The 12,964-nt window shown below is 33.9% G+C and overlaps 1 protein-coding gene across 5 annotated transcripts in view; it reads left to right on the top strand.

Moving 5' to 3' along the window:
• Nucleotides 1-12,964, top strand: part of USP34 (ubiquitin specific peptidase 34) — a 148,399-nt gene that overhangs the window by 69,068 nt on the left and 66,367 nt on the right. For all 5 annotated transcript variants that reach the window (XM_062571517.1, XM_062571518.1, XM_062571519.1 and 2 more), the window contains exons 17-27: nt 2,855-2,970; nt 3,054-3,181; nt 4,323-4,412; nt 5,301-5,396; nt 6,538-6,620; nt 7,898-8,052; nt 8,644-8,757; nt 9,482-9,581; nt 9,720-9,879; nt 10,316-10,442; nt 10,548-10,695. In XM_062571517.1, coding sequence (XP_062427501.1) covers nt 2,855-2,970; nt 3,054-3,181; nt 4,323-4,412; nt 5,301-5,396; nt 6,538-6,620; nt 7,898-8,052; nt 8,644-8,757; nt 9,482-9,581; nt 9,720-9,879; nt 10,316-10,442; nt 10,548-10,695 — 1,317 coding nt within the window. The remainder of the gene's footprint in view (nt 1-2,854; nt 2,971-3,053; nt 3,182-4,322; nt 4,413-5,300; nt 5,397-6,537; nt 6,621-7,897; nt 8,053-8,643; nt 8,758-9,481; nt 9,582-9,719; nt 9,880-10,315; nt 10,443-10,547; nt 10,696-12,964) is intronic.

The following is a 12,964-nucleotide window of genomic DNA, read 5'->3' as shown; positions in this document are numbered from 1 at the left end:
TGTGTTTCTCACTGTTTTATACAATTTTGAAAAAATCTCCAATAATTATAATAATCAAATGATTTTAAGAAGCAAAGCAAATGAAAGATACAAATGCTAAGTTGTATATAAAAAAAGTAGTTGCCAGAAGAAAGCACAGTACCAACTGACATTTTACTATGCAATTCATAGATTTGTAATATTAGGTACAACTGTACCTGCATATTATTTTTGCATTTTGCATTTCTACGGTAACTTTACTGCAAATTAATTAAAGGTACTAAAGAGCATAGTAAATGCTTTCTCTAATCAGCAATTAAAGGGAAAAGAAGGGTACTACTGAAACACCAGATTCTTCTTTCTTTTTTTTTTTTTTTTAGTGAAAGCTTGTCTACCTTTTCTTCTGGTATATGGATCTTATTGTGATTCCATATGTTTATCATATTAAAAGAACTACTGCGATGAGCTGTACAGAGGATAATTTTGGAAAAATGAGTTAAAATACAACTTGATTTGTTGGGGAGCTTGCCTTAAAGGGTATTTTATGCTGTTTTATGTTACACTGCCAAATCTTCTAGTTTATGTCAGGGTGCAATTCAAGATGCTACCATAGCACTTTGCAAGAATTATGATATCTTTCATATAGTATTGTGGCAGCTTTGTTTTCTGAAGTGCTTCCATCCTACTTTTAAATACAATGGAGGATATGCTTTGTTAGAGAATGGTTTTTGGTTTTGACATTTGTTTTCTTTACTGGTCTGGCAGAATGAAGTTTGCTATCTTCCAGCAGACAGTAAAACCACTACTATTTATATCTTTTCCTGAAACAGAGTTAAATAAGAGGGCCATTTTTTCTTTAGGCTTGGCATTTATTATTATCTGGAACTGAATTCTAATTTCAGTCCAGTATTGAAGATCTAAAAGGATTTTTTTTTTCTTTTCTACACTACATAGTGAATATACTAATAAAACTTCTTGGTTAATTGGATTTCAGTTATTGTTGCACTGTGGATTCCAGACAGTAGCCTCACAGAAGTATATGAGGAAAAGGGATTGTAAATAAATAGTAGGATATATTCTAACATCTTTCAGAGATGGGATGGTATATGATCTGCAGATTTGTTTTCAGCTTTATTTCTAGCTGGCCATGGTAACATAAATCTAAATGTTTTGCTAAAACAAAGGAAAGCATAAGTTTTCTGTAGTTCAGCATATATATTATTTATATTATGCCTTATGTATTGTCAAACTTGAATTAAAGAAAAATTAAGGTGTGTTTTAGCATACTGGAGAGATTGCTCCATAGCATTAGTATTGTTACATTAGAGATTAAATGAGTTTCTCAGTGCTGGGTATTAGTACAGTTGATAAGCATGTATTGCAGTAAAAACATGTAGCTTTTCTCAACCTGTGTCTTGTTCTCTAAAACCTCATGTTGACTTTCAAAATACTGTTAAAATATTCTGGTGGTAAAGTAAAACTTCAGCATTATTTCTTAAACAGAAAAATCTCCCTTTGTTAAGATATAGTGGATTTGAAACTAAAATCTTTTCTGTAGTTAACACATGTTGAAAATCAGCATCTTTTTCTTGGCATTTTCCATAGATAATATACATTTTACTGAAGATCCAAATTATTGAGCATGAGGACTTCAGTGCAGATTATTTTCAACACCCCTAGTTTTGCACGTGCAAATAATTAGTGTTGTGCAAGCAATTTTAAATTTCTTCTTGACTTTCCTGTTTTATGAAAATAGTATCAAATGGTGGATATACGAATGGTACGAGCTGGGGCCACATGCAGCACGGAAGATGTCTATCACTAGCTATGAAAGCACGATGACCTCCTAAAACGATGCACTTGAATCCATTGCGTGTAAAAATAGTGCTTGCTTTTCCTGTGTTTTAGATAGAAGATAGGTAGCATGAGAGGAATTTATTGAAATTTGCTTCTCGTTTACTCTCTCTCGTTTGCTCTTTCATGCACTTTTTCACTTTTGCTCTTTCGTGCACCTTTGTGCGCTCCCTCCTTCTCTCTCTCCCCCTCCCTCCTTCTCTCTCTCCCCCTCCCTCCTTCTCTCTCTCCCCCTCCCTCCTTCTCTCTCTCCCCCTCCCTCCTTCTCTCTCTCCCCCTCCCTCCTTCTCTCTCTCCCCCTCCCTCCTTCTCTCTCTCCCCCTCCCTCCTTCTCTCTCTCCCCCTCCCTCCTTCTCTCTCTCCCCCTCCCTCCTTCTCTCTCTCCCCCTCCCTCCTTCTCTCTCTCCCCCTCCCTCCTTCTCTCTCTCCCCCTCCCTCCTTCTCTCTCTCCCCCTCCCTCCTTCTCTCTCTCCCCCTCCCTCCTTCTCTCTCTCCCCCTCCCTCCTTCTCCCTTCCTCTCTCCCTCCCTCCTTCTCCCTTCCTCTCTCCCTCCCTCCTTCTCCCTTCCTCTCTCCCTCCCTCCTTCTCCCTTCCTCCCTCCCTCCCTCCTTCTCTCTCTCTCCCAGGAGCTTGCTCACTTGTTCTCACTCTCTCTCCTTCCTCTCTTTAGAAAGATTTAAGAATGTTTTAATTACACCACCAATTAAATCTAATTAAATTAAAATGCCATTACACCTGCTACTGTAATTCTTAAATAGTGTTTTTATTGCACTTGCAGATAGCCAAAGTGTAAATACTAGTTTAATTGCCCTGTTTACTTCTTGCATGGTCGTAATGATTTGTCTTTCTTCTTTAAAGAATCCATACATGGAAAAAGATTGTAATTACAATGATATTGTATTCACCTTAAAATAGCCAAGTTTACAAATAAAGCATGTTGTTTTTCATGCACTGAGGGAATAACATTCAGATTAGATAGCTCCTTCTATTTATTCAATAATGGTCTTTATATTTTGTTCAGGACCAGCAGTTCATAAACATCAATATAATAGCAATGCGGTGACGGACATTAATTTGGATAATGTTTGTAAGAAAGGAAATACCCTTTTGTGGGATCTGGTCCAGGATGAAGATGCAGTAAGTTGAATACCAGAAAAGAATCTTTTTTAAAAGAAAATAAATATATGTTATTCATTGACCTGTCTTTCTACTTGCTGTAGATTCATCTCTCTGAAGGGCTAATAAATGAAGCAGAGAAGCTGCTCTGTTCTTTAGTATGCTGGTTCACTGACAGACAGATTCGAATGAGATTTATTGAAGGCTGCTTAGAAAATTTAGCAAACAACAGGTAACTTAAATCATAAATTACATGTTTGTACATTTATATATTTCAATATATAGGAAAGCCAAGTTAATTTTGAAATTTAGAAAGGCAAGTTAAAAAAGACAAAGGTAAACATATAAACATAGTTCAAAAACTGTTATGAATCTCTCTGTTTTTCTAATCTGTCTCTCTTGAATAGAGAGAGTGTCTTGAATTTATCATCTTGTTGCATTTATCTATTCTCACTTCTCCTGGAGGTTACTGCCTTCTTCCTGTTGGTAAAATCTGGCCCACATCTTCGCCACTTGAGTGCAAAGTCTGGTACCTTAACGGAAGCGGTTTGAACTGAATTTTTGGACTTTATATTTAAGTGGCTGAAGAACAGACAAGTTTTTTTCCATCAAGTCTGCTGTGGGATTTAATTTCCAGGAAGAAGTAGTATCTTGACCTGAGGCAATTATATTAATATGAGCAAAAGCACTGAGGTTATACTCTTTGAAGACTGGAAAAAAGTGACTGCTAATTTTGTTGATAAAACCAACCAGCTGCTGAGAAACAGTGCATGCAGTGTTTCTTACGCTCTTACGTTTTTACTAAGAAATGTATTTGTGAGATGAGTTACCAGTATATCAATCTGTTATTTTAAATTAATAAAAGAAATGTGAAGATATTTATCATCAAGATGAATGTTTACAATTCCATGCCTTCATGCAGTTCTAGAGTTTCTGTAGAAAGTAGTCTTACAGAAAACACAAAATATAGCTGTGTCTATATTGGCAGTTTGAGGCAAATTTAGTTCTGCTATGCATTTCATCTGTTAATAGAAAAAACATACTAATTTTGCTGAAATTTCAAAAGGTTAGTTTTATGAAACTCTTTTTTTATCTTTTGAAATTTTTTTGTATAAGCAAAATGAATACTGTTCTATTTTTATTCTTTTCTAACAGCCATGTGTGCAAGGTATTATATGTAAAGAAATTGGAGTGTCTGTAGTTCAGATCAGAGAACTAATTGGCTGCATGTGAGGCTGAACTTCACACAGATATTTCCAATTTTTTCAGTTAACATATTCGCTTGTTGAACATAAGCTTCTCAAAATAATTTAAAAATTAACTTTTAATTTCATAAGAGTCATATTGTAGTAATTTCTCTCTTTCTCCTTTAGATCAGTAGTAGTTTCACTTCGTCTTCTTCCAAAGCTATTTGGTACATTTCAACAATTTGGGAGCAGTTACGATACACATTGGATAACAATGTAAGTAGTCACCTCACGCACACTCTAACCCAACAGAAGTGGTGAAGCTTATGTGATTTTTGCAAGACTTGCTCCTCTAATGTGGTCCAAGTTAATATCTTAAAGTTGTTATCATCTCTTTGCTATCTGGCCTAGTTGTATGAACTTATCTAATTGCTCAGACCTAGACTACTTCACAGTAAAAGCTATTATCATAACTGAGGTGAAGACCAATTTATTTTTTTTTTAAATCCTTCCCAAAGAACTTGTCAGAAAATACTAGACATCCAGTAACGGTATATTGTGAAAAATTGTAATAACTTGATACTTTGTCTTTCTGTTGTGGTTGCGTATCAAATGTTTCTCAGTAGTAAAAAATTTAATTATCAAGAAAACCTTTGAAATGTTAAGATACGTAGCACAAACCTTTGAAATGTGAAGATAAGTTGCACACATCTACTTACTGGAAAAAAACTATATAGGTAGCTGGTTAACTAGAGGGGGAGGAATACATGGACTTCAAGGAAAGATAGATTACAGTGCTTATCAGCAATCCTCCTTGTGCTTTTTGGCCTTTTTTGACATGGTGTTTTAATATGTGCTGAGTTCTGAGTGTTGGCTTAGACCTTTGCTGAGTTAGGGCCTTCGGGAACATGGCTCCATGGGCTCCAGAGGGAACACTTCCTGCTACTCTTGTGCCTGAAAATGACTGTTACGGAGCTATGTGGATTAACAGGAAGAAGAGAGTACTGTACTTGAAAATACTCTTGAATTTATGGTGGACAGAAAATGTAATGTTCACTTTGTTGTTATGAGTATGCATTTTCCTATAGTAACTGTCTAATTTCTGTAGCTTTTGTGGCCTTCTTAAGCAAATCATAATATGTTCTGCCCTTTAAATTGACACAGGTGGGCAGAAAAAGAACTTAACATGATGAAACTTTTCTTTGATAATTTGGTACACTACATTCAGGCAGTCAGGGAAGGACGACATAAACATGCATTGTAAGTATATTATACACAACTGGTTTTGAGTATTTGATATTTTTTAAAACATTTTTTTTGATTTTTTTAAACATTTCTCTCTCTCTCTCCCCTCTGCCCCGTTGCTTCTGATGTTTTCTTTTAAGTAAATAAGTTCCTGTAGCGACATTAGATGTTTAGTGAGAGAAAGGTCTATATAAATAATAGCATTTTAAATGGTTTGTTTTTCTTAAAAAAAAAAAAAAAAAAAAAAAAAGTCATTTTTGTTAGACATTGTATTCAAAATTTATTTATAAATTAAAGATGAAGACTATATATACAGATCAGTTTAAGTGATGTCACATCATAAAACTATTCAAATGTTTCTGCTTTAAAATCTGTTATCATTAATGTTTTAAGATATTTTTTCTGTTTAACACACCCTTCTGTGCCTTCTGTGTGCTTAAAATTAAGTATATTTTCACAAGTGACACAATTTCTAGCTCTCCAATCACAGAGAACAAAATATTTGTGTTTTGACAGTCATCAAAGTCAGTATGTAACTGTAGGCATCCACAGTTGTAAAATGTTGCTATTTCTGGGCCAGATATTTACTTCACTATATCTGACATTGCTGTAATGGGAAATTACTTCAAAAGCTATGTGAAAGTGGGCTGAGTTGGGTTTTAATTTCAGACTAGATGATATACTGTTCCCCTCTTCTACCTTTTAAGATTGTATTTTATAAATGAGAATAAAGTTAATTTTTGTATAGTTTATGAAAATAATTTTGTAAAGGGTATGCATCAGCTGTGATCACAAATTCAGAGTAGAAATCAGCATTGTATAAGTCACGGGAAAAATCAAGGTCAAATCCTGCAAGGTGCTAATGACAAAATGATGCATTAGAGTCAGAGTATATACAAACAAACAATGTTGTCTAGTAATGACTAATACCTTTTTTCGTTTGTTTGGTGTGCTTCAGTACTGTGTACAGCTGGAGTTGTACTGAAAAAAACTAGAAGTTTAGAAAAAAATTACGAAAAAAGTATGAAAAAATTACAAAAAAAGTATAAGTTTTTAAGGGGCTCGTGTGTGGGTGAAAAAAAGTTAAGACAATAAGCAATTAAACCCTTCTGAATAAATTAAATTTATTTATTTTTTAAACAAATTTAAATTTTAGATATAGCCACAGTGCAGAAGTTCAGGTTCGTCTTCAGTTTCTGACGTGTGTGTTTTCAACCCTAGGATCACCAGATCATTTCAGTAAGTATTTGAGATTATCTGAACAGAGAAGCACTTCATATTAAGGTGCCTATTCTTCTTAATTATTATGTTACTTCAAATAAATATGATATTTTTAAAAGATAATATTTTAAATCATCTGTGAACCATTTCAAAAGGAAGATGATTTTATGATTAAAGCACATCACCACCACTGGAATTTAGGGTATATTTCACTTTTGTGTGAACAAATTTTTTTTTTGTTTTCTTCAGTTTTTCTAAATATTGAGATTATAGTAAATACCAAAATGAAGATAATATATATTATATTTGGGGGTTTGATTCTTCGATAATGTTCCCACATGGAGTGTACTATAAGTAAACAATGATCTCGATCTCAGAAACAGAGTTCCGTCTGTTTTAATGTTGTCAGAAATCAATTTACGATCCCTGTAGTATCTTTTGCAAAAGGAATGTTATGTATGATAGATAGTTACCTGAAAAGATTCTGAAAGGTTAAAATTAGAATTCTTCTGATGTGATTGATGGAACTGGAACAGATATTCATTAGTACAAAATCAGTAAGATTACAGTAGTTGTCCCTTTGGCCACTCTCTCCTTAAGTCCTTGTAAACTTCTACCATTCAGTGTTGATGTTAATTTGTTGTAATGATACAAGGGAAGGATCATTTAAGTGTTTCTGCTATCACAGTAAAGTTGGCATACAATGCAGGGCTTGCCCCTCTGGTCCTTTCAGTACAGTCCAGGAAGGAATGAGAATATTTGCAGCCAAGAGGAAACACCATGTAATGCCATACTTGCTACTATTGAAAGAGTAGCCTCAATGGTTCTTTAAGAAATTTGGAGCCTTACTGGGATCATAAATGTCCATACACAAACTTAAGGAAATAAATCCACTGTTTTCTTGAAAGCAGTAACAATAAAATAGTTAGAGAGATACTATTTACAGCCACAGTCTCTATACTCAGCTCGAAATTGGAGTTTAGCATCTGCCTGATAGTTATTTATAAACTGAGAAGCAACCTCTTGTTTGGTACAAGTTCCTAGGTCAGCCCGCACTACTCATAGGGTTAGTGAAAGCTGACAACATTTGGAACCAAAAGTTGTAGATAATTGCCAGTTTTAAAAAAGAAAAAGGTACATGACTCCTGATTGGTAAGTGGTGTATTTTTATTCTGCTGTTTCTGCAAACGTTTTGTGTTGGCAAAAACTCTTGCGATTTTTCTGTATATTCATGTTTATGTAGGATGGTATTTGATGTTATAAAGGAATGGTTTAAAATATTTTTCTAATTTCAGGGTTAAGTTTAGAACAAGTGGACATATTGTGGTATTGCTTAGTAGAAGATTCTGAATGCTATGATGATGCACTACACTGGTTTTTAAATCAAGTACGAAGTAAAGATCAGCATGCTATGGGTATGGAGACTTACAAGCATCTTTTCCTGGAAAAGGTATGTAAGGTTATTGCAACCTTATTAATTCTAATAAAAATGTTTCTTTCTATATCAGCATTATTTTAATGTATTTTAAATTGCTTCTATGAAGTATATCTCTTTACAGCAGTCTGGAAAGTCTGTACTTGTAATGCAAGGATTTTTCTCTGATTTGACAGAAGAGGGGAAGAGATTGGCAGAAATTATTTTCACACATGTATTTACTCAAGCATTTCTTTGAAAAAAGCCTGTGTGTTGTGTTGGAATCTATAAAAAAAAAATTGTATTTTCCTTTCTGATACATAGCTACCCAATGAAACAAATAGACTTTTTCCTTTCTGAGACATGTATAAATATCATCTGCATTTCCACTGAAAATATGAACTGGAACATGCAGCAGTAGAACTTTGATGATTTGTATTGTGTATAAAATTCAGAGTCTCATCTTTTGCAAAAACAAATTTTAATTGATTTGCTAGATTTGAGTAGTATTTGTAGTAACAAGGAAATTCTTCTGTGCTAATGAAATAAATTGCCATACATGTAATTGCTATCTGTTCTTTCATGGAAAGGTTTTTTTTCATGCTAAGATATCTTCATTTTATTTAGATGCCACAGCTAAAACCTGAAACTATTAGTATGACTGGTTTAAACCTCTTCCAGCATTTGTGTAATTTGGCTCGACTGGCTACTAGTGCGTATGATGGTGGCTCAAACTCGGAGGTAAGCCATTTTTTTGTGCTCGTATTTTTCTTCCTTCTAAAGCAGAGAGGAAAATTAAATTACTTATCTGCAACAGCACTTATCATGAGAGTATTTTGGCTTACTGATTTGAAATACTAATGTGACTGCCTTGTAATGGTGGAGGCAGTACAGCTTTCTACCTTAAGAGGAATCTTGGAACTATCTCTCAAAAGTTGCAAATGTGGTACAGTGAAATGACACAAAAATAGCTAGCAATCCTGATTTTTTCATGATGTTAAAGATGTGTTCTTGTCTGTTGGGATGGAAAAAGAGATAGGAAAACACACAAAAAGAGCGATATCTGTTTCCTATGTATCTTTGTGCAGTTTATCGTACTAGTAGCATAATTGAACTGTTATGTTATCTGTTAAGTGTTAGCTGTTTTATTTAAAGAATAGATTTGTAACATTTACTTTTATAAATAATATTCAGACTAGATGAAATCTTTATACAGAGAATTTGGCATATTTAATTCTAACTAGTAATGTATTATAAAATATGCTTCAGTGTATGTATGGTATACTTACCATATGTTAGAATGTAACAGTAATTGATGCAGTGCAATGAGGAGAGCCTGAGCTCAGGAAGGACAGAGGTATTTTTAGTAATTACGCGAAGAATAAAGTATCTTAGATCAGAAAGGCACCACTCATTAAAATAATGAGGCAATGTTTTTGTGTTTCTTTTCCTCTTGTCATAACAGTTGTGTGGGATGGACCAATTCTGGGGTATTGCTTTAAGAGCACAGTCAGGTGATGTCAGTCGAGCAGCTATCCAGTACATCAACTCTTATTATATTAATGGTAAGAATTTTCAGTTTTGTTTTTGTTTTGCATTTAAAATGTTTTAAAGATTATCTAAATTTATCTGCTTTTTACCCGTAGTATTAAAAGGCATAGCATCAAGTTTGGACTTGATTTATTTTAATGTTGATATTGCAGGTAAAAGTGGTCTTGAAAAAGAACAGGAATTTATTAGCAAGTGTATGGAGAGTCTGATGATAGCTTCTAGTAATCTTGAGCAAGACTCTCACTCAAGTCTCACAATTATTGAAAGAGGACTCTTAATGCTGAAGACACACCTGGAAGCTTTTAGGAGAAGGTAAATAGCTCTAGTGATATATTTGGATACAGAATTTATTTACATTCTTCTTAACATGATGATGAATGAATGATGAAACTAATAATTTGAATAATAGTTTCCTTGGTTTTCTTTATGTAAAGTAAGGACAATAATGGGTAATTCTGAAAGGTAATATATGAAGTTTAAATAGTTAAGAGTTGGCTCTTGTGTTTATAAAAAGAAAGATAAATATGGTTCGAGTCGCCTCTGCCCTTACCAAAGAAATAATTTTTTCACATTTTGTCAAAGCTATTTTATTCTTATTTGAAATATGGTGTATTAATCATTTCCTTTCACCTTGGAAAACAAGAGAATAAAGGTGCAAGTTTTGTCTGTTATCTCACTGTTTATCAAATGTTTGGTTAAATAAGTTTTGATAAAAACAGCTTGTCAACATTTTTGCCTGATCTTTAAGGTTTGCATATCATCTGAGACAGTGGCAGATTGAAGGCACTGGTATCAGCAGCCACTTAAAGGCACTGAGTGACAAACAGTCATTGCCGCTAAGAATTGTATGTCAGCCAGCTGGACTTCCTGACAAGGTAGTTAAAAGCACTTTTGTTTCTGGATAGATTTGCTTACTAGATTATTAAATGTCAGTAATGCCATCGTGCATTTTGAAAAATAAAACATCCATTTTATTTCAGATGACTATTGAAATGTATCCTAGTGATCAAGTGGCTGATCTACGGGCAGAAGTTACCCATTGGTACGAAAATTTGCAGAAGGAACAGATAAATCAACAAGCACAGCTTCAGGAGTTTGGCCAAAGCAGCCGCAAAGGAGACTTCCCCGGTAAGCTGTAGTACTCATACCTATATTTTGTGCTCTGCTGAGGTCATATGCCCACTTTTAATGAACTGTGTTGTTTTTTTTAAGTGTTGTCATTTATTTTAAATTACAGAGAAAACGTATCTAGCAGAGCTCCTTTTAATTCAGCTAGTGTTTTTATTTCTTGTAACTGCTAGTCTTCCCCCCTCCCCCCCAAGTTATTTTCCCTTTCATTATTGTTTTAATAATGTTGTTTAAATCGTAGGTTCTATTACATAGAATCTTGTTTTGTATTTTGTCAAATGTTTGCATTTCTGGCTCTGTACAAGGAACTAATTAATACCTTGGATGTATCTGTTCCAGTCAGGTATAATATTTTCCTTACTTTTGCAACTGCTCTTTATGATCATTCATCCTATTTTGATTTTCTTAATTTGGAAAATCACCTTGTTCCTTAGATGATCATTGCCTGCCTATAGTGTGATGCAAATGCTTCCTATTATTCCCTTTCTTTAAACATTTTTGAGTGAATGGAAATGTGTGCTTTATCCTTTAGGAGAAGGATGTTTTCTGAATCCTATTAATGCTGTCTATTATAGAATTCTTACCTCCTAATTCTTTTAGATTTTATTCCTTACCAGCTATGGCTGTTCACAATGATCTTGTTTTCTGAATTATTTTCTCCTTAGTGTGGCCTTGTTTTCTTTCTTCCCTATTGTGAGCAAGAGTTAGTATATAGGGGCATATTATTTGAACAATTTTTGTCCATGAACATCTTTTTCTAACTGTGCTGACCATTAGTAAATGTGGAAGCATTAACTTTAATAATTGCTTTCTTGTCTTCATTGGTGAACTACTTTAAAAAAGGAATATTTTTATGAGACACCTTATCAGTGAACCAGGCTTTGAATCTTAGATATCTCAGTTATTCAGCTTTTCTGTGAAGTCCTTTTTCCAGCTGCTCTTCAGAAGCTGTCTTAGTAAAGAAACTTATCTTATTTTCCCACAGATTTGGCCACATAGCAGAAATTTTTATTTTTGTTTCAACTGAGACTTAAGAAATGTGGGAATAAGACAGTTCAAAACTATAGAAGAAAAAATACAAATCAGACAATTCAACTGTAGACCTACAGCTGCTGCAATTCAGTGATGCTACATACATTCAATGGTTCTTTTGCAGAGCTGTTGTGCTGGTACCCATAATGTTGAACACGTAACGTTTCGTGGGTGTTACTTTAATTTTTGCGTGTTTATTACACTGATTATTAGCATAACATAAGGAAATCGGAAACCATAACATTTGTAAATACTGAATTATAAACACAGTGTCCTTTCCTAAGTTTAAAATCTATATTAATGTTTCTAAGTGCTTCATCTTGAACTGGTACTGGTGTTAGCTGTTAGATACATAAAATCCTGTTACTGGATAAAACTCTGTTAGCCAAACTCCTAAAGAAGTGTCTTTGCACTGTTCTGTGCATGCTATCTGTATTTCAAATAATCTCATCACATGAATTTCACTTTTCAGCTGCTAATTTGAGAAGATAGGATTGAAAGTGGGACATAAGGTTAAAATCTGCAATTTTACTTAGCTGTAACCTATCTTGGGGAATCTTCTGTGTAGATGAAAAAATGCATGAACTTTAATAGCATTTTTTGGCACATGAAGATCTTTGAATTGTAGTTCTGTGTATTGACTGCTCAGATTAAAAAAACATAGGTCATTCCGCATCACAGGAGGCTTCTGCCGCAAGGTACATACTGCACATTTAGGTCTCTGACATTTTTCTATGTCCATTTTAATATACCAGTATTAGCAAATCTACTACAAAAACTTATTCCTGAAACTTTACATAGCTAGTATATTATTAATTGAGCTAGAAATTTGAATAGATTTTATATAAAAATTAAAACTTTCTGCTCATGATGTCAGAGTGTTTCTGTCACCTTTTCCTTATCTTCTTGTTCTTAGTTTTCAGTTATTTTCTCTGATGGGATTTCATTTTCAAAGAATAGATGGAAAAATAGGATATTTTTATCAACTTTTGGTTCTTAGAATTCTAGACTTATAAATATTTTTTTACTTCCTTTCTTTATATTTATTTCATCTCTTGTTAACTAGCATTTTTTTATGTTATTTGCCTTATTTGTTACTCCCGTTGACCTGCATTTTCACCACTGTATGGTGGTTATTCCTTTCCAGCTTCTTTGTGCAAAATGTTACTTTGCCATGTTCCTAGTAGGGCTAAGGACAGAAATTATTTTTCTGCTGCTGGGATTCATGAACAAGGGT

The sequence above is a fragment of the Rhea pennata genome, chromosome 3 (genome assembly GCF_028389875.1).
Source record: "Rhea pennata isolate bPtePen1 chromosome 3, bPtePen1.pri, whole genome shotgun sequence".
Lineage (NCBI taxonomy): Eukaryota > Metazoa > Chordata > Aves > Rheiformes > Rheidae > Rhea > Rhea pennata.
The sequence above is the reverse complement of the archived record's forward strand: the minus strand, read 5'-3'. Positions and strand labels throughout refer to the sequence as shown.